The 22,976-nt window shown below is 40.6% G+C and overlaps 1 protein-coding gene and 1 pseudogene across 1 annotated transcript; both read left to right on the forward strand.

Moving 5' to 3' along the window:
* The first annotated feature begins 270 nt into the window (after positions 1 to 270).
* Positions 271 to 8,445, forward strand: LOC139466019 (uncharacterized; annotated as a pseudogene).
* A 5,800-nt stretch (positions 8,446 to 14,245) lies between these two features.
* LOC139465721 (carbohydrate sulfotransferase 11-like) lies at positions 14,246 to 19,090 on the forward strand. The gene is made up of 3 exons (XM_071247546.1): positions 14,246 to 14,369; positions 16,729 to 16,886; positions 17,963 to 19,090. Exons 1-3 carry the CDS (start codon positions 14,246 to 14,248, stop codon positions 19,088 to 19,090), a joined length of 1,410 nt encoding a protein of 469 aa, XP_071103647.1.
* Positions 19,091 to 22,976: the final 3,886 nt, after the last annotated feature.

Here is a 22,976-nt window from a genome sequence, read left to right on the forward strand (position 1 = left end):
AAAGTACATATACTTTAAAACAAAGTGAAGGATGTCATTCAGGAAAACGATTATGTGTGCAAACTGGACCTGAAGGATGCATACTTCAGCATCCCAATTGTCAGGCACCAGAGGAAATTCCTCCGCTTTCAATGGAAAGGGCGATTGTTTCAGTTTCTCTGCCTTCCATTTGGTCTAGCGCCAGCTCCACGGACGTTCACCAAATTGCTGAAACCTGTGGTAAGCATTGCACGCAGAGCAGGTATTCGGTTGATCATATACCTAGACGATATGATTCTCTTTGCCCGCAGCCCAGAGAGTCTAGTTCGTTGCCGAGAGAGTCTCTTGTATCTTTTGAAGAACCTAGGTTTCGTTATCAACAAAGAGAAATCAGTTCTTCCTCAACTTCCTGGGTTTCGAGATAGATTCTCAGTGTCTCACTCTAACACTTCCCCAGAAGAAAGTGACAGACATCCTTCAAAGATGTCACAGGATACTGAAACTACCAGTGGTAAAGATTCGAACACTGGCCACTTTGTTGGGAAAGCTTTCAGCATCAGTGAGAGCTATTGTTCCAGCCCAGTTACACTGCCGGTTCCTACAAATGCAATCATCACGGGAACTATTGGAACACCAGAGCCACGAACACAGGATCAAACTTTCCAGGAAGTGTGTGCAAGAAATTCGCTGGTGGGTAGACAAACTGTCGACCTTCAACGGCAAACCCATTTCATCAATCCACCCAGATCTGATATTACAAACAGATGCTTCCAATCTGGGATGGGGGGCAGTTTGCAATGAAGACCGGACTGGAGGTCGGTGGAGTCTGGAGGAGAGCAAATTCCATATCAATGCTCTCGAACTGAAAGCAGTTCTTCTGGCTCTTCAGTGTTTCTGCAAACGTCAGTCAGGCATCTCCCTTCTGGTCCAACCGCACAGCAGTCTCTTATGTAAATCGTCATGTTCTAGTCACAATAGCCAAAGAAATATGGGACGTTTGTCTCCAGAGAAAGATAACTCTGGAAGCACAGTATCTACCGGGCAAGGAGAACATCATTGCAGACTTGGAGAGTTGCCATTTTGCAGATTCGAGCGAATGGCTCTTGAATCGCAAGGTGTTCAACCAGTGCAATCAGAGACTTGGCCCTCACCTGATAGATCTTTTTGCATCCCGCCTATCACATCAACTGGAGAAGTATGTCAGTTGGAGACCAGATCCCCAGGCAACTTACATAGATGCATTTCGTTTGGAATGGAAGGGGGCGAGAGGTTATGCCTTTCCCCCGTTCTCCATGATCGGGAGATGTCTGTGGAAAGTAAGGAGGGAGAGGGCAGAACTGACCTTGATAACTCCAGTGTGGCAGGGCCAGGCGTGGTACCCTGTCCTGTTGGAGATGTCAGTGGAGTGTCCAATACTTCTACCAGTGTGGGCTGACTTGCTGGAATCACCACAAGGTCAAACACACCCTCTGGTAGCAAACGGGACACTGCTATTAGCGGCCTGGAGGGTTTCAGGAATCTGGTCACTTCGGGAGGCATTTCGCAAAAAACTTGCCGAGCTTTTGTCACACCAGTGGAGACCAGGGACGCAAGGAGCTTATAATTCCTCCTAGAAGAGGTGGTCTTGCTGGTGTGTGGAACGGCAAATCAATCCCTTTTCAGCCTCTTTGGAACATATCCTAGAGTATCTAACCCACATGTATGAAAGTGGATCTGAATACAGAACCGTTAACACTAGCAGATCAGCTTTGTCTGCTTTTCATCCCAACATACATGGCTACCCAGTTGGTCAACATCCTTTGACCAAGAAACTTATGACAGCTATTTTCAATCAGAAACCTCCATGTCCTCGATACCACCAAACTTGGAATGTAGACGTGGTCCTGGACCATATTGGTAATATGCCTGAAAATGGTAAATTATCAGATAAGGATCTGACAGAGAAACTGGCTATTTTGTTGATGCTTACATCAGCAAGTCGCGCAGCTGAACTTACTTCCATGAACGTAAAGTCCACATCTGACAAGGGAGACAAGGTTGTCTTTCTTTTGACAAAGCCCACAAAGGTCTCCAAGCCTGGGTCAGAACCTCATAAGTTGACCATACAAGCCTATCCTAAGAACCCTTTGCTCTGTGTAGTGCAGTGTATCAGAGACTACCTTGACCGCACACTCCTGTGGAGAAAGGATGGGGATAGAGATAAGTTATTACTCAGTTATGTGAAATCCCACAAACCTGTATCCGCAGCTACAGTTGCTAGATGGGTAACTAATGTGATGAAGGATTCAGGGATCAATGTTACAGTTTATAGAGCACACTCTGTCCGGGGGGCTTCTACATCAAAAGCTTACACTAAAGGTGCTTCGATCACTGAAATTTTAGAACTGGGAAACTGGTCGAGAGCATCTACTTTCAAGCAGTTTTACTTGAGGGAGACTAAAGAATGTGGAATCCAGTCTAAAATACTAAACTAGAGCTTTAAAGCACCGCTATCACATCTACGGAGTTATATGTGGGGAAATTGTTAATTTCATAAGCACATGTAATGTGTGAATTGAAATTATAATTTCATTAATAAAACGAAGTAGATGTGATAGCCCCACCCTTGAATTTCCCTCCCTAGCTTGTATTTTGACTGAATTGTATCTCTTTACAGAGGACGCCATTAGGAGGAGACATGGCTGAAACTTCCACATTCCAGATGTCCAGCTTGGACCAAAATTATCCGTCCGGTTGCAGTCTCAGATGAGACTGTTTTTGTAGTTCGCGTTCGCATTCGGGTTACTTGTCACCTTAATTTGGGACTTCCCAAATAAATGTTTGATTGAAGCTTTTTTCTTAGTTGTTCTTTTAGCACTTCGACATAATGAAGAAGGGCTTAAGGGTAATTAGGTCTCGCTCTCGTTTCACGAGATCGTAACCTTTGAACTTGGCCTATTTTTAGCATGAGCAGATGAAGACACCGCTATCACATCTACTTCGTTTTAATAATGAAATTATAATTTCAATTCACACATTACATGTGCTTATGAAATTAACAATTTATTTCGCATGATTTAATCTAGATAATTTGCATTGGTGACAAAAACCATTTGTCATTTGTTTCTAATATGTATGAGGAATTCAGGGATGCATTCATAGCAGCTGCGTTTGAAAAATACCTGATCGAATAGGCGTCTAATAACCGGCATTTTGTAAACGCAATCCAATATGGCGGAACGTACACTTCGTCGTTCGTGTATGTGTATTTTCCAAAACATTCTAAACTATTCTAGGCTTATCAGCGACGTTTCAGAATTATCATAAGTGATTTGATACCCGTGATCACTAATATGCTATTTTTTTACTTTAATCATTCGAGTAAATATCCGATATTTGGATTAATTTTCTAAACACACAGTAAATAACGCCGTGAATTGTGATTTGGCGAGATTTACAATGTACCTAATTTTCAGTAATTGTCACTTTCAGTAATTTTGCTTTGCCTAAAATAACAGTAAATCATAAACAGAAGGGGGAATTCAAAACTCTTAAGTGTATTAGTTTGCGTGATGTATTTTGAATTTTAGTCGACTTGAAGTGAGGGTTGAAGAGGAGGGACATATGTGTCGCTGTGGCATCCAGGGGGTTTAAACTCTGAAAAACGATAACGTTGACATAACAGCAGATAATGTAACTGATAATAATAACAAACAAACTCGCAGACGAGGACGAGTTTAATTGTTTATTTTTATTATTAATTACGCGGTCCTGTTTTTCAATACAGGCGATGGTGAACATTCGACTGAATGACTTACACTCAGGAAAGTTGTCCGTCATCATCTGACCTCAGGTCATCACCATGAAGTAACCAATCACGGGCCTGGAAAGCGATCTCACACATATGTTTGGGTTTCTCACCCACAGGTGTGTAAAAAAAATATTACCTACATAACGTCAACAATATTGTCTGCATAGCGTCAACAAGGTCGTTTAACTCATCTAAATATATGTATGACATTGCTTTTCAACCAGCACATTGTTTGTGTCGAATAACTCTAACACTACATCACGCACATATAACATTTCACGGTGACAGATTTAGCAGGAGATTGTGTATTATGTCATATCATACGCAGTCATTTTAGGCACAGAGACATTTCTAGAAACGACCTCTGGAAATTAGTTTAACGGTAAATATCTCTTCTAAATCACTCTCAGCGTGATATCATGAGTGTTTTGAAATCAAGACACCAATGTGGCTAATGCCCCTACTATTGCTTAGACTGGATTAGTGGTTACGCAAACACGAACGCCAAAGTGAACATTCCGCAATTTTGGAAAGTGTTTACAAAATTCTGTTTCAGGGATGCCAGTTTGGAAATGCGTATTACATCACAATTTGCAATACATACATCCCCGAATTCTATACACAGTAAACTACGGTTATTACGAACTCAAAAGGACTACTAATTTTAGTTCGTTATAACCGTAGTTCGTTAAACGCATATAAACAGCATAACTACAGCAAATAGTAGGGACCAAAAATGTAAGTTGGTTATATCCGTCAGTTCGTTATAAGCGTGTTCGTTATAACCGTAGTTTACTGTACACTTTAAATTCAAGCTGTCTATATCACGAATACAAATTGTCCACATGAATTCAAGTGAAATAACACGGACATCCATCATTACATGAAACCAGTCGTTTCCAAGTGACTTCACTCCTTTGCAAGTCTGTGTAATGACACATAGAGATTTCTACTGAACACGGGGCGGTCGGGTAGCCTAATGGTTAAAGCGTTCGCTCGTCACGCTGAAGACCCGGTTCGATTCCCGACATGGGTACTATGTGTGAAGCCCATTTCTGGTGTCCCCCGCCGTGATATTGCTGGAATATTGCTAAAAGCGGCGTAAAACCATGCTCACTCACTCTACTGAACACACCAACCATAACTTGAAGGAGTCTCGGACACTTCATCAAGTGCATTTTGAAAAATGTATATAAGTGACTTAAAAAATAACAAGCTCATTTTGATTTGAAAATTGTCACAAAATGCACGAATAAACGTGGTTAAACTCACGAGGAATAGTAAGAACATCGCTATAAAGCGTAAACCCCTGAATCATCCACATTACTGAGTCTGAGGACAAATCAGTGGAAACATTACCGCGATGCACGAACTATGAACGTCAACATGCTGTTGTGAGGTGAAATGGGGTTAAACGGCGCCTCCAAGATGGTTTCACTTCTGTAGCGACCTGTGTGTATGGCTGCTTGTACTATACGGCTTGTAGTGCCAGTCCCCTGAAATACCATACAGTTTAACAAGGATACCCCACTCAGACACATTACACTGATTCCTAGCACACCAATCCTGGTTGTATTCCTTTGAAGCCGAGGGTAACAACTACCATGTTTTAACATCTTTTGGGAATTGACTTTTCACTGTGAGACTAGACATCGAGACTAGAAACTGATTTGTCTGACTGCATTTACAGTGTCAAGACGTGTACAAAACAAATTACAGCTGCAAAGAGTAGATGCTGCCATTTACTATCAAAACTTCGCACCTAATCACTAGAAGGATTAAGATTAAGATGACGCCAATACTTGTTCTACTCTCTCAAAATTAAAATGTTACGAAAATCCGATGATAAAGTAACTCCACTTATTTGAGCCGTGTTCCTTGAAACTTGCAGCCAGCATAGGGTTCTCACGGTTGTATAGCGCGAATCAGATTGATCAGAAAAAAAAATTGGGTATCTATCTGGGCGAGAGGCTACAGGCGTCAGTCATAGCGCTGTTTGTAACTCGGCCAGTCATGTTCATTCGAAAACAGCAGCGGAAACGGTTTCTTGTCATTGTATGTTTTGCCCTGCTAACAATGTCGATTCTGCATGTAATTTGTAAGTATGACAAAGCGTTATTCGTTTGAACGAATGGTAACATCATCCACTGACTGCCCCATGTTGATGTTTGTTAATGACCTACGCCGTGGTCAATATTGTTACCAACTACCAGATGTCCAACAGGAAAAGAGATGTTATAAAGACCCTGTTCCTTTTTCATTCTATAACATTGTGGTCTTTATTTAAATGACCATTTATAAGCATGAACAATTCTTTCAAAAACCATAAGAAATGTAATTATACTATTCCGACTATGAAATGTTTTGACAGGACTGAACTTGTTTCTTTTCTTAGATTGCATAAATCCAAACCAATCATTTGCGTTTTTGAAAATTCACATTCCACTTGTCTCAAATACTCTCTGAGAATATATAACAGGGCATTCCTTGATTGTTAATAGGATTGTTGTTAATCTTTGAGGCAGGACTTCCGAGGTACATTGGCCTGTGCAAGATCCAACACTATCTCTCTTTGTACTGAATTTTGATGGACCAGATTGCACATTTTCACTTGTGTGGTTAACGCTGCTAGGAAAACTACTTAACTTGTGTCATGTGTGAGCTTTATGCGAGGAAGGTGCTTTGCAGAGTTACTAGAAATGTTACAAGTGATTCATATGTGTTGTTTAAGATACCCCTGGCAGTGACCACCGTCTGCCTGTACCGGTACACCAGCAACTGCAGCTGAGTCTGAACCTACCTAGAGATGTCAAAACGAGAGACGTTATAGTGAATCATTATATTCATAATCTTCAAAGCCAGCTGAAGGACAGAGTACAACAGACTAAGGTGATAAGTTGGAATATGGTGGTAAGTTAATAATCCTTAATCAGTGCACATGTAGAATGTTTAAATATAATCACGTTTTTATTAGCCATGGCTGTCAGCCCTCGGATCACCTGCTTGACGAAGGTTTCAGGTCAGACAAGAAACTGAAAACTTAGAAGTTTTTAATTTATTATTCTGATGGGGTTATGGGACAGTTATAAAGCAGAACGGTTAAATATTTCATCCTTTAGTATTTTGTATCTTTTGTGGCATGCATTGCCAAAAATAAATTTTGGGTCAAGTATAGGATGCGGGTCTGGGAAATACATGAATTCCATTTCCTTATTTTTTTCATCAATATAATGCAAGTATAAATCCACTGACACAGTTGTCAATGTAGTCTCAGATCTCAGAATGGTGTTTTGAAAAATAAATGATCAATAAATCAAATGTTGACAATTGGACCATTCTCTGAAGTGATATGCCTTCGAATACCGTTCATCATATGTGAAAATAGTATTATAATATGTTCGTATGGCGATTTCATCAAAACTGTAATAATAAAGATTAAAAAATGATCAAAGAATCTGTCCCGTTTTATAGGGAAGCTACATTTATGGTCTGCGTATCATTTATCCTAATGTGTTCTTCAATCATGTCATTCTCAAACGTTTTCTCACAGGTCGAGAATGAAAATATATATAGCCAAAGGAAACAATATATGGAAAAGTACTGTCAGAGACAAGAAGAAATAAATCGGATGCCTCCAGGGGAAATACGTGATCTTCACTGGTTCCTGGATAAACCTCAAATAATGTATTGTTCCATTGCAAAATCTGGCTCAACCTTCTGGCGAAGAGCTTTTGAAGTGATCAGGCGCAAAGATCCTAAAATTGTTGCGCCTTTCCAGCTGTCGTATTTTGATTTCAAAGAATCCGATGCCAAGATTACACTCAATATGACCGAGACGGCTCATGTGGAAGACATGTCTAAACTCCTCCAAACAACTCTTAAATTCCTTTTTGCTCCGATCCATATAGCAGGGTATTTTCAACATTTATAGATAAACTTCTGTCACCAAACCATTACATGTGGAATATAGGTGTAGATGCTATTAAGATGTTCAGATCATCCCACACAGAGGGAACCAAGACTTGTGGTTCCGATGTTTCGTTTGATGAATATGTCAAACATATACACTCCCGCAACTTAAAAACAATTGACATTCACCTTCGACCGGTAGCGTATAGGTGCGACGCATGCGTGGTTGACTATGATGTTATTGGCAAGATGGAAACGTTCCAAGATGACACACTGTATATTTTGAAAAGGTAGGTTCTTATGACAATGAAATAATATTCAAAGATATGAATACTGAGTAGAAGGTAGATTACATCGTTAATGCAGTTACGAGATCGTATGGCTTGAGGAAGGGATGGAACAGTTGCATAAGTCTTCATGCAGGGAACCAGAGACTATGGCGCCAGTTACAAATAGGAGGGATGATAGACAAAACAGACCCGTACCCACTCACTCCCGAGCAGAGTAACAACATCACCGTCACCGAATATCTCAACATGGCATTGGAAGCATTCAAGAGATCCGGGCCGTCGGCTAAAGGCAACAAGAAAGAGGCCTTTTTGCAAGCCTATTCGATGGTGACACTCAAAGAAATGGAAAGTCTCCGCGAGAAATACATTACTGATTTTGAAATGTTTGACTACAACCAGCGTCCTGATCAATTATTTCAGGTAAACAGAACTTTCAGAGGGGATTTTGACTACTTTGGTGTCATGAGGTTGAAATAATGGTAAATACCTGCATCTTAATAAAAAAGCGTTGAATGTTTTTGTGTACCCTGATCTGAGAATCATGCGACGCCCATTTTTGTTTGAAGAAAGGCAGATTCTTGAATATCCCACTGTGGTGACATGTAAGGGACATCAATTGATCAAGGTTTTCCCAGATCATGTATTTTATATGCTTTTATGCATTTGACACGTTATTTGTAAGAATAATTGAAAATATATAGTTACTCTTACTCTCCCTCTCTGCCATAATAATTTTATGTCATTCATTAATTTTACTCAGTATGTATGTTACAGACTGAAATTTGTACTTACGTAATATACAAAACGCCCAAATATTTCAGTTATTTTGCAATTATTTTTTCATTTATTAAATTATGATAACGAATTCCAAACATTTCTATGCTCCATTTCATCACGCAGTAATGGAAATTGACAGGATTAAAAGAAAACGAAAGTCAAAGTATATTAGTTTATTCTTTTTTGGCTTCTTATCTTAAAGCCGGAAGTCTTTTCCTTTGTGTGTGCGTGTGCGTGAGCGTGAGCGTGGCATGTGCTGGTACTAGTCCTGACTAATTCCGATTTTATAGTGATTGCGCACTGAGATACCATACCGAAGTGTATCGTAAGCGTCAGGCAGGTTAACAATAAGTACCACTGTTTAACGTCTTTTGGTATGACGCGTCCGGGGATCGAAACCCCGACCTTACGCTCTCCGGGCATTAGGAACACGATATTTTCTGAGTAGTTATGACATTTCTTTAAAACTGCAAACATTTTATCGCATTATGACATTATCTCATCACAAATATACTCGTACATTAGGGGCACGGGTGGCCCAGTCGTCTAAGGCGCCGCGATTCGCTGTGCAGAGTTGCGTCCCTTGGGCATGCCAGAAACCTATGATTGTGGTTTCGAATCCCGGTTCGCCCCAATCATGTTTCTAGGTTTGTCAGCACCATACCCGTGCTCGTGGGTTTCACCGAAGTGGTAAACGTCTGAGACCTGCATCACTTCGAGCTTTCCTCCCACATTAAGCTGACACGCCCTGATATAACTGGAATACTGTTAAAAGCAGCGTTAAACCCAACTCACTCACTCACTCTTCGTACTTTAACGAATAATAGTGAGTGAGTATGATTTTACGCCGCTTTGACCAATATTCCAGCAAAATCACGGCGGGGGACACCAGAAATGGGATTCACACATTGTACCCATGTCGGAAATAGAACCCGAAGTGGTAAACGTCTTATAATAAGACCTGCATCACTTGGGGCTTTCCTCCCACATTAAGCTGACACGCCGTGATATAACTGGAATAATGTTAAAAGCGGCGTTAAACCCAACTCACTCACTCACTTATTATGATATAGTCGGAATCGTACAATCGACACTGCATTGGCAGAGATTTCTATGGAAAGGGTTTTGTAGCTTTTATTTACCGGCCTGAATTGCCAAGCGGTTTCCTGGGGTCTGCCTAAATCTAAACCTTTCGTCATTTGTAGACAATCGGAAATTTGAAACTCGCGGTAAAATCCCACTATCATTTGTTTACCTTTTGGGGTGAGTGAGTGAGCGAGTGTGGTTTTACGTCGCTTTTAGCAATATTCCAGCAATATCACGGCGGGGGACACCAGAAATGGGCTTCACAAAATATACCTATGTCGGGAATCGAACCCGGTTCTTCGGCGTGATGGGCGAACGCTTTAACCACTAGGCTACCCGACCACCCCCTTTCTGGGGTGAAATAATAGACGTAACGTGAAGGATAGACTCGAATACATTCTCCCCGTTTCATGTATCGAATAATAATGAATTACACAGACAATATCAGTGTTCGAGAGAATACTTCATAAACGCGTCTAAATTTTGCGTAAAAATATATTGTTTCATGACCTCTACCAAGTGTGACATGTAACTGTATGCCGAAGAATGAAATTGACTGATTTTGAAAGATAGGATGTCTAAGGTAGTTGTACAGCAGTTGTACACTCATCTTTTGTCAGTTACATTTCAAATGGATATTTCTTAGGGTATGAGTGATAAGTATGGTTATCAATACTGGAGCTATGGGGAATAAAATCCGTGTCTTCCGCTTGAAGAGCCAACGCTTTCAGCACAATGTTATCTCAACGTCCTTCTAATGTAATGACAGTTGTTAATTAATAAAGACTTGTTCACTTTTGATACCTATATAAACATTTGAAAAATATCTGATATCTGGTTGGTAGGTGACGCGGTGGCAGGGTTGTCTGAGGCGCCACAATTCGCTGAGTTGCATTCAATAGGCGCGCAGGGAACTATGAAATTGGGTCCGAATCCAATATTGTTTGAAAGTCACTTGACAAATTGAAGTACTACAACAAATGAATGTCTCCAGAACAAAAGAATATTAATTTACAGATACCCCCAATGATTGTGGATTGTCATTATGCTGTAGCAAACCATAGAAGCCTGAGGCTCACACGATTAGATCAGTAACCGTTTTTCAAACCCTTGGGAGTATGACACGGCTATAAAAGACGTCAATAAATAAAATGTTTATGATTCTCTTCCGGTGTGAAATGATATTCAAGTACATCTTGTAGATGTGTGAAAGACTGTAAAAGTTAACCATGCATGACATAAAATGTGTGTTAAACTGAAAATATAACGTCAACGTAAGAGAAACACGTTCCAAACTGTGTAAAAGGTAAAATAGTTTTGAATTATGTGAAAGTATCAGTGTTCAAATCAGTTGTTCGTGAAATGTGCAAACGTGTCGGCCCTAAAAAATGGTTGCGGTTTAATAAGATAGCATCGACCAGACATGTTGTCGACCAGACATGTTGGTGAATGAACCGGATATGTCAAGCTGCAGAGGTGTCAGTAGAGGTGAGGTAAAATTGGGCTTAACATCGCGTCCAAGATTATTGCGCTTATATAGCGAGTTGCATGCACGTGTGTGTGTGTGTGTGTGTGTGTGTGTGTGGCTGCTTGTACTAGTCTGGACTGATGCCGATTTACAGTGCTATCCAACTGAGATAACATGCCGTAGTTTAACATGAATACCCCACTCAGACACAGTATACTGACTCCGACTCCGAGCCGAACACTCCCTGTCGAGCGCCAGCTGCAGACAGGGTAACAACAAGTACCACCTTTTAACGTCTTTTGGTATGACGCAGCCGGGGACAGAACTCCGGACCTTCAGCTCTCCTGGTTGACGCTCTACATCTAGACCACGGAGGCGTCTACAGTGTCAGGGGGTTAACAGAACAAATTATAGCTGGCGTTATGCTTAAACACTAACATTTACTGCTTGTGTAAAGGCTGGATATTTTGCCCAAGTTCCTTACACCAGTAACCAAAATATCCTGCAAATTTACTAATTTTCGAATAGGGTTTTGGGGTTCACGGCACCTGGTCTCATGCGTCCCATAGCAACAGCTTTTAGGCAATAGCCTGGGGCTATGGGTTCACATGACAAGGGTCAGTGCCACCGTGCAACCCCTAAACTTTTTAACAGCCTCTTTCTGCCTGCACTGCCTGGACACCAACATCACCAGCTAGATATGTTCATTTTGTTTTAGGTAAGAGCACCAGTTTCTCTGTATGGCAACTATAGGTCTATTTTATTCAATTGTGGTATGGTCCAGTGCAAAGTTATAACATGTACAGGACTTAGAATCATGTGCTGCATTATATTTCATTAAGTCAAGCAAAATTCAAAACAGGTGTTTGGCCACTGGTCAAAGTCCTTCTTGCTGTGCCAAACTGGCAAACGTCGCTCATCTGTGACTGTCCAAAAGTGCACTCAATGGCAATAATGAATGACATTTATTTGTTGCATTATTTTCATGCTTGAAAATAGCTTTAGTAAGATACCTTTTGTGTTTGGAAGTAATTTTCCTAATTTGATCGGCCAGTCAAAATTGCCACTAGCTCATTGCTAAATTCAAAGTTCCAATTATTCCAAATTCTTTCGTCTGATAAATGCACTTGTTGCTGACAATAACAGAACTCTGTTGCAAGTTTATTTTAAATTAACAAGTGGCTACCATTGGTCATTGCGCTCACTTAAAACACCCTGGTGCCATCTTGAAGAATTAGTGGCTGACCCCTCACTGACAACTCTTGACCTGTGCGCTGGGCAGCACAGATTATCTTCGTCTATCCTCGGCACTCTCCGGCTCTCTTCCGGTTGCATTACAAAATGGCCGCACCGGATGTAAACAAAGGCATGGCTCCGTCGTCTGTTTCATGTTTGGCATATTATACATCAATGTCACCCTATCCTTTATGTCTGTAAAATAATAGTAACACATACTAGCCAATATATATGACTCCACATAATTTATCAGGCAATTCGAGTGTACATTCCACACGTTGGCTATTTCCTGCATGATGACAACAGGCTTAGCAATGACCGATATCTTAATATGTAAATATTTTATTAAATATCAATCCAGTCCTTTTAAATATGTAGTATTTCTACATTGTCGGATTGGTGGTATAACTATATTTCACTGCGTTTTCCCACTTGATGTGATAGTGAATTCACCTTGTATTCAATAATAATATAATGTATTATATTATATGGCCAATAATTTGCCTGCAATTTGAGTAATATATTTTATGTAATATCCACATTCCTTTTCCTATTATTACATTCCTTTTTATTATATTTGCTTAAATTGGGCATTCATTCTGGGTAGCTCCAAGTGGTTTACCTACTGGGTGTATTGATCTACTGTTGGAGCTAGCCCCATATGGACTGGAACGATCATCCAGCAGGCAGTCATAACCCACTCCTCTAGTACAGGCCAGGTGTCCTGTCATGGTTATCAGCATTGCGTGTTTAAACCGGTTTTATATACATGCATATCATACCCCAAATGCGATGGGATAAATATTCCCTCATTTTGGGTTTAAATGTATGTTTCCCAAATCCCCACTGGCCACTGTTGAAGGGACTTTCACCACACGTCAGGTGGGATCTTATACGTATCCTATATGGTAGAAAGGATGTGATGATTATATTGGGGGCTTATTAGTTGTTATAATTTCTGTAAACAATTATTGGAGTTGTGTTTTTATTTATGCACTTTTGTTATCAACACTGCGTTTGCATAGTCTTTAACAATATCGTTTTATCATCACATCCCGAATATCACTTGGATTATTGTTTATTCTTTTAAATATATTTTATAAGCTCTTTCTGCCAGCACTGCCTGGACACCAACATTGCAAGCTAGATCTGTTCATTTTGTTTTCCAGACTGTGCAGCCTGGATTTGCACCCTGTAACTTTTTGATACTTCAAGACACTGTCTTTTTGTGTTGTGTCATCTTTGACTGGAGTACTTCGCGCAGTTAGCAGGCTTGCCCATCCCTTTCCGTGAGACGAAATTGTTACGTAATCGTGGTGATTTCTCAGGTCTTACACTTGAACTTAGCTCATGTTCATCCTGATGAAGTCCCGACAATTTGTTGTATATATGCTTATAACGAACTACGGTTATTACGAACTAAAATTAATGGTTCCTTTGAGTTCGTATTAACCGTACTTTCCTGTACATTAAAGAGACAAGAATACGTGTCCTTCTCCTCAAAAGTAAAATGTTATGAATATCCAATGATTAGGTAACACCCGTTAATTTACTTGGGGGCTTCCTTGAAACATCGGGGGCACGGGTGGCCCAGTCGTCTAAGGCGCCGCGATTCGCTGTGCAGCAAGCTGTACTTACATATTATCATATTGATCTGATATCTATGCGGCCGAACGCATAGCCTCTGGGCGAGGAGGCGTCTTGCACCATATGGCCTACATGTATTCTGACATGGGTACTCAGTCAGTCATGTTCATTGTAAATAGGCTGCGGAGACGATTTGTTCTCATAGTGTGTTTTGCGTTGTCAACCATATGGATTCTTCACGTTTTTTGTAAGTATACCTTCCTTGCCCTCCCACCCCCGTGCTGATGTTTATCAGGGGGTCTACGGAGGGGCAATATTATGTACTAGCTACCAAGTTCAACCGTAAACAGGCATTTTAAGAAGCCTATTGTCATTTCATTCATTGACATTGTGGGACTTGTGTCTCATTTGTGAGTGAGTGAGTATGGTGTTACGCCGCTTTTAGCAATATTCCAGCAATATCACGGCGGGGGACACCAGAAATGGGCTTCACACATTGTACCCATGTCGGGAACCGAACCCGGGTCTTCGGCGTGACGAACTGATGAATATGTGTGCCTGACACCATTTACAGACTTTATTTACACACCTAGGATGCTTTTCATGTGAACGCATAGTAAATTTACATATACACACGTATGTATAGTTACATATGTGTAAAATTACTTGCGTGAGTAAATGTTGTGCATGTGAACGGGATATAAGACTAACTTTCAGCATCCTCAAATAATCTAAGATTTTAATTCATTATCTGTAAGGTGTATTACCACAAAACAATAACACCATGGTGTTTCAATATAATTGATAGACTTATGAGCCCCGCTGTCTTTTCTTTCGTACTTAGGCTTTGACTTTAGTGATGCGAGGTGTAATTGGGTTTAACGTCGCGTTCAAGATTATTGCACTTATATAGCGACGTGCATGCACGTGTGTGTGTGTGTGTGTGTGTGTGTGTGTGTGTGTGTGTGTGTGTGGCTGCTTGTACTAGTCCGGATTGACGCCGATTTATAGTGCAAGCTCACTGAGATACAATGCCGCAGCTTAACATGAATACCCCACTCAGACAGAGTATACTGACTCCAAGCCGACCAGTCCATGTTTTAGTCCCTTAATGCCGAGCGCCAGACAGGGTAACATGAGCCCCACTGTCTTTTCTTTCGTACTTAGGATTTGACTTGAGTAATGTGAGGTGTAATTGGGTTTAACGTCGCGTTCAAGATTATTGCACTTATATAGTGTCGTGCGTGCGTGCGTGTGTAGCTGATTGTACTAGTCCGGACTGATGCCGATTTATAGTGCTAGCCAACTGAGATACCATGCCGCAGGTGAACATGAATACCCCACTGAGACACAATATACTGACTCCGAGCAGACCAGACCTTGTTTTAGCCGAACGCCAGACAGGGTAACAACAAGTCTTTTAACGTCTTCTGGTATGACGCGGCCGGGGATCGAACCCCGGACCTTCCGCTCTCCGGGCGGACGCTATACCACTAGACCACGGAGACGGTTTTGATATGTGAACTGAGCTGGGCATACATGTTTAGAAAGATTGCCAGATAGAATGTGTATATAGTAGCATTTTTAGAAGTTATATAAGAGTAAAGCTGCATGTCCTGTTTTTGAAAATCCAAGGAAACTAAATAATAAGTGAGTGAGTGAATATGGTTTTACGCCGCTTTTAGCATTATTCCAGCAATATCACGGCGGGGGACACCAGAAATGGGCTTCACACATTGTACCCATGTCGGGAATCGAACCCGGGTCTTCGGCGTGGCGAGCGAACGCTTTAACCACAAGGCTACCCGACCGCCCCACTAAATAATAAAGGAGTAACCTTTGGTGTATGGTGTAACATACTAGAAATAAAAGAGACCAGTGAAACTGTCCCATCCGTTTAGTATTAAGACCAACGAATAAAGATTTAGTGACAAGAATACCCACAAGACTGTATGAGGGATGACTCCAACTTTCAGCCAATCCCTCCTCCTATTATAAGGGATCTATCTAACCAATTATGGGTAAGCAGGGTGGCAGTTTAATCTAGATTCAATTATAAATCATACTTATTTACACAATATACTAATATACAGTAAACTACGGTTACAACGAACACGCCTATAACGAACTGACGGATAAAACGAACTTACTTTTTAGGTCTCGACTATTTGCTGTAGTTATGCTGTATATATGCTTATAACGAACTACGGTTATAACGAACTAAAATTAGTAGTCCCTTTGAGTTCGTTATAACCGTACTTTACTGTTTGCATGATACATGATCAGAATTTTTTTTAATCAAACGTATTAAGTCCTATGCGTAATTGAAAGTAACTGTTAAATGATTTAAACGTAACTAATTGGCTAAAACTTTCACAGCCATGCCCAATAAACGAATTCGATACGTAGGTTAAAGCCACTAATTGATAACTAGAGTATTCTTTTGGGGGTACTATAAGTGGGTAAATGGATTTTAAGACTGTTTTGCAAGACACGCAATGCTATCATGTGATTGGAATACACAAAGGTATGCACATCTAGACGTTTCCCCACAAGCACGACTCCACACAGTGTGTTGACGGAAATGTTACTTCTGATTCATTAAGATACCCAGGGCAGTGACCACCTTCTACCTGTACCGGTGCACCAACGCCTGCAGCTGAGCCTAAACCTAACCAGAGATGTCAAAACGAGAGACGTTATAGTGAAACATTATATTCATAACCTGCAGACCCAATTGGAAAACAGAGCACAACAGACTCAGGTGAGGAGGGTAACTTTTGTAGTCGTTACGTAACATAACCATAATAGGTGTACGAAGTTTAATCATAATCAATTACATAACAGTCAAGATTGTGCAGCATGTCTATAACGTTTCATATTCTTGGCGGGGTTTTGAGTAGGATACACGGGAAACTCGCAAAATGAATTACGTAGTCAAAGGTTGTTAATCTTCTGATGGATATAAAATAAGGCACAGGCCACTAGAATGGCAATCTATATTTTTGCCGCCCTTTAATCACGAGCGAAAGCGAGTCTGATACTACAACTATTCACGACTTTTATAAAATTGGTTTTACACGGGAGCGAGTTTAGTATTTTATTTATTACTTGCCATTTATAACGTTTTTAGAATTATACTGTTGAATCTGAATAGGCTGACACCTACACGATCCACGGCATAGTCCAATTGAGTTTAACAGAATACTACTTCAAACACGTCAAAAGTTGAAACGTATGAATTTAATACCATACAACGGTCCACCTTTAGAACTGAGACGTCCGTTCCACAAATTTATCGTAGGGCTAAGACTATCGCAACTCCCATACTTTAACTTATACTAACGACTGTCGTTGCGCTACAATACGATCGCCTTGTAGAAAGGGCCTTGCACCTCACAGTTTACAATGACGTCACAATTCCCGATGACGTAAATTGATGAAATTTTGTTGCAAGATCCATCGGCGAAACAATGCCACTAGACGTCAGCCTATCAACAAAGTTGCTGGGGTCATCGAGTGTGCATAAGCTCCTCCCAGTGATCCATCAACTCCACACGCAATGTCGCTGAATAAGACAAGGGATGTTGAGAGCTTTCAATATTTGTTCGTGAAACGTGTTCCGAGAGTACATAAGCACGCGTTTTGGTATTACACAATGTGTAATACAGCTGTATGTTTATTAAACGGGTGACTTTCTTCAAGGGCAAGTAATAATAAAGAATAGTACGATTTCAAGAGTGTGTTCTGTTGTTAACGGACGTTAATGGTATAAATGGTATGATTTATCAAAATGTAGTGACAGATTTGTTTTCCAATGTCTCAACTTTTTTCTCACAGGTTGAAAATGACAGTATATATACCCAAAGGAAACAATATGTGAATAAGTATTGTCAGAGACAAGAGGACACAAATCGGATGCCTCCAGGGAACATACGTGATCTTCACTGGTACCTGGATAAACCTCGCATAATGTATTGTCCTGTTGCAAAATCTGGCTCAACCTTCTGGCGAAGAGCTTTCGAAGTGATTAGGCGAAAAGACCCAAAGATTGTTTCGCCTTTCCAGCTCTCTTACATGGATTTCAAACTATCAAAGGCCAAGATTCCACTCAATATGACCGAGACGGCCCATGTGGAAGACATGTCTAAACTCCTCCAAAAAACTCTTAAATTCCTTTTTGCTCGAGATCCATACAGCAGGGTATTTTCAACATTTATAGATAAAATTCTGTCACCAAACACTTATATGTGGGGACTTGGAAAAAACGCGATTGAGATGTTCAGATCATCCAATACAGAAAGAACGAGTACATGTGGTTCCGATGTTTCGTTTGATGAATATGTCAAATATATAAACACTCGCAAGTTTAAAACAATTGATTTCCACCTTCGACCGGTAGCGTATAGGTGCGACGCATGCGTAGCGGACTATGATGTCATTGGCAAGTTGGAAACGTTCGAAGATGACATACGGTATATTTTGAAAAAGGTAGGTTCCTATGACAGTGAAATAATATTCAAAAATATGAATATTGAGTACAAGGTAGATTACATACTTGATGCAGTGGTGAGAGCGTTTGACTTTAAGAAGGGGTGGACGCAGTGCATAAGTCTTCATGCAGGATACCAGAGACTATGGCGCCAGTTACAAATAGGAGGGATGATAGACAAAACAGACCCTTACCTACTCACTCCCGAGCAGAGTAGCAACATCACCGTCACCGAATATCTGAACATGGCACTGGAAGCATTCAAGAGATCCGGGCCGTCGGCTAAAGGCAACAAAAAGGAGGCCTTTTTGCAAGCCTATTCGATGGTGTCATTGAAAGAAATGGAAAGTCTCCGCAAAAATTATCTCGTTGATTTTGAAATGTTTGACTATAACCAGCGTCCTCGAAAGTTATTCAACATAAATAGAGAAGCTTGGACTGATTTTGACTACTTTGATGTCATGAGGCTGAGATAGTGATAAATGCATGCATCTTGATAATAAAAGCCCATCTGATGTTTGTATCTTGATCTGAGAATCATGCGACGCCCCTTAGTGTTTGAAGGTGAAAAGTAGACCATTGAATATCCCACTATGATCGGGATAGTGCATGTATTTCATGAGCTTTATTATGTAAATGGCATATCAATATGCATTTTAACAATTTGACAATAAATAGTTACTCTTACTTATTGGTATTCTCCTCGCCTGTAATATAATACATTCATTTCACTCAGTGTGTAATATCAGGTACTGAAGTCTAATTACAATACAGTAAACTACGGTTATAACGAACTCAAAGGGACTACTAATTTTAGTTTGTTATAACCGTAATTCGTTATAAGCATATATACAGCATAACTACAGCAAATAGTCGGGACTAAAAAGTTAGTTCGTTATATCCGTCAGTTCGTTATAACCGTAGTTTACTGTATGTTTATGAGGACTCCCGTTCAGAAAGCTCTCCAGGACTTCATACTTTTTTAAAGAGCAGACTTCAGTGGCACTGGAATCGGCCGGCGCTGTGACTTGCATGATTGTCTCGTCCTATTTCGACCCTTCACCCATGATCACTAATTCAATATCAACTGCAGTGTATTAAATCTTACACATTTCGATAGTGTTCGTATGATCTTCTTTTTGTTTCATTTCCATTTTCACCTAATTGGGGGCGGTCGGGTAGACTAGTGGTTAAAGCGTTGGTCACTTCGCTCGTCACGCCGAAGACGCGGGTTCGAACTCTAATTCTGGAGTCCCCTCCGTGATAATGCTGGAATATTGCTAAAAGCGGCGTAAAACCAAACTCACTCACTCAACTGTAATTACTGACGCACGGTTTTCACTATTTCAATACGTCTCTTTTTTGCGAACATACGATAATAGCACTTTAAGCATACACAGCAGCATACTTATTATCGGTGTTCCCTTACTTCATCTAAACATCACACTTAATTATGAAATATTGAATCACTGCCTCTTCACTCTATATCTTTTCTATAAACAAGGGTGCCTAGTGGTGAACGTCTTACTAATTGCAAGAATAGAGTTGAGAATAGAGCAAGAAATGAGAATTCTTTCATCAAGTATATATATATATATACATTATCCATATACAGAAGATAAGTTTGTGGCACTCTGGAGCAGACTACCGTCGACCTGTTCCGGTATCATCACAATTTGGTAGTGATTAATAAACACATGCTTATGAAATAGTCGGGATCATACAAAGGACTAGATTAAATAAAGTAAATACTAAATTATTAAGGCCTTTGTAGTCAAACGGAAATGTTACGGTTTGGTTTCACCAGGATGGAAAAAGTCAATAGTTGGTTTTAACGGTGCTTTGAACAGTATTCAAGTTATATCATAGCGTATCAACTTTTGTCCGGGGAGAGGAAGGCCGGGGGTTGCGAATCCCGGATGCGTCACACCAAAAGACGTTAAAAGATGGAACTTGTTGTTACCCTGTCTGGCGCTCGTTGTGTGTTAGTGTTACTCCGATCCAACCAGTCCTTGTTTCAGCCCCTTAATACCAAGCGCCAGGCAGTGTAACAAAACGTGCCATCATTTAATGTCTTTTGGTATGACGCGACCGGGGATCGAACCAATAACCTTCCGTTTCCCGGACAGACGCTCTATCCACAACACCACGGAGTGGGGTAACGTCTGTTGAGTTTTGTATTAAGTGATGTCTTCGGTACTACTGAAGCAAACGCTGTCACAATCACGGAATATACACACAAAATCAATGTTTGAGCAGTCAAAGCAAACATTCTCCCACTACGCTTACTCTGTATTCATATATATCGGGTTGAATGGGGCCTTTGTGGACGACCAATCCTTAGATAAATAATCGAGAAAGCAATACATCACATCTGTTTGACACGACACGTGCACCAGCAAATGCAAACATTTATAACAAGTGCATACTTATTGATTGTGCATCACACATATACTCAAATGACCATGTAATAGAATGGTGTCTAACCCCGCAAATAAGCAAAATTAGACGTATATAACAGCGACCTGTAAATAATCGAGTCTAGGGCAGACAAATTATCGACTGAATGCATAGGCAACGATCCATGCCATCGGGCACATAACACACAATTAGACAAATAACCCACAGTGACTACCCGATGTTCTTCAGTCGGCTCATGGTAGGCATCGGATACTAGGGAGCGTTACTTTCAACTTTAAAATTGCTCTTTTTGAAATGCGTTTCAGTTGTCTTTGAATTGCGTTGCAGATGTCTCGGTGCACCCCACATACATTCTTTCCAAATTGGAATTGTACGGACTATTTCAGACAACGCAATCTAACGAAACTACGCCTCTTGCGACAAGCATAGTCACCTTTTACGGCAAGCCTGGGCTTCTGAAGACCTATTCTACCCCGTATCTCCACGGGTCTGTTAAATAGGTCATCAATACTTCAAAATAACTAATAAAAGCAAACTTTCACGCTCACTAGGTTTAGAATTGGATTTTGTTTTCAACCTCAAATACATAAAACGTTTAAGCATGTAATGGCTAAACCACAGCGAACCAACCTCGATGTCCATTTCATGTCATGTTTACGTATTGGTATTTTTCGAATGAACTCGGAAACAAATATATCACTATTCAAATTTCATTTTGTACATTAGCCAATTTTAGCATCATAGTGGGACTTCGCAGGCAAAACCTGCCCATGTGTACAGCACAGAAGGGCCCCCTGAACGACTGGGCCCCACGTGACTCCGCGTGTCGAACGAGTCCATTAATATGTATCGAGTGGTTCACAACGTGTGATCGTAGCCTGGTAAGAGTGTGTATGTGATGAAACCATTAGTTAAACATTCTCTAACTTGCATATATACACATATCTAAATTTGGTGTTTGTTAGTAATACAATTTGTGAAATCTGCATGAATCCCGTACATACTTTTATTGACACACCGAGAACCATATTTACATCACACACATCTTTGATGCAGGTTTTTATAATAATGAATTATCCAGGGAATAATCAAACGCACATATGGCTTTGTATGATATCAACATATCAATATCTGCCAAGGTTAATGTTGACTTTGTCGTTTGACAAATAAGGTGTGTAAATGAGTCCAGTCATACCAGTTTTATTGTTCTGTCAACAAGTCAAAGTAGTCAAACACATTATCTTGTTGAGAATTATTTGCTCTGTCAAAAAGTTCCGTTGGCCGATCAGGATACCCGAATGTATAGAAATCATCAAGGTACTTCTCCCTGATAGCTTCCAAGTCTCTCGGAGATAACTGTGCATAGGCCTGCAGGTACGCTTCCTTCTTGTTCAACATGGATAAGCCACTGGAATGTCTGTGGGCTTCAAGTGCCATGTTTATATATTCCGTCACAGTGATTGCTTCACTTCCGGCGGAAGTGAGTGGATAGTCACGTGTCTTTTCTATCAGTCCAGCAATTTGTATCTGTCGCCATATTCGTTGGTATCCGGCATGGGTGCTGACACAGTTGATCCAAGCACTCCTTCTAACATGCTTGAGACGGAAACCCCTGACGACGGCGTCTATGATATAATCAATTTTATGCTCAGTTCGCATGTCGTAGAAAACAATTTGTTTCCCGAGCAAACCGGTTTTATTCAAAATATACATGGCGTCGCTGGAAAAGGTTTCCATTTTGCCTATGACGTCATAATCGACACCACAAACATCACATTTCCCTGTTGCTGGCATAAGGTGCTCGTTGTAGTTATTGGGATGAAGCGTGTTCAAGTATTTAACTAATTCCACAAATGTAATATCCGCTCCACATCCTGTGTAATACCGTCCATTGGATCGCACCTTCTTTATAGCCCGTTTGGCAGTGTACTCCCAAAATAC

This window comes from Haliotis cracherodii, unplaced genomic scaffold, assembly GCF_022045235.1.
Source record: "Haliotis cracherodii isolate W230 unplaced genomic scaffold, xgHalCrac1.p SCAF_18, whole genome shotgun sequence".
In the NCBI taxonomy this organism is placed as follows: domain Eukaryota; kingdom Metazoa; phylum Mollusca; class Gastropoda; order Lepetellida; family Haliotidae; genus Haliotis; species Haliotis cracherodii.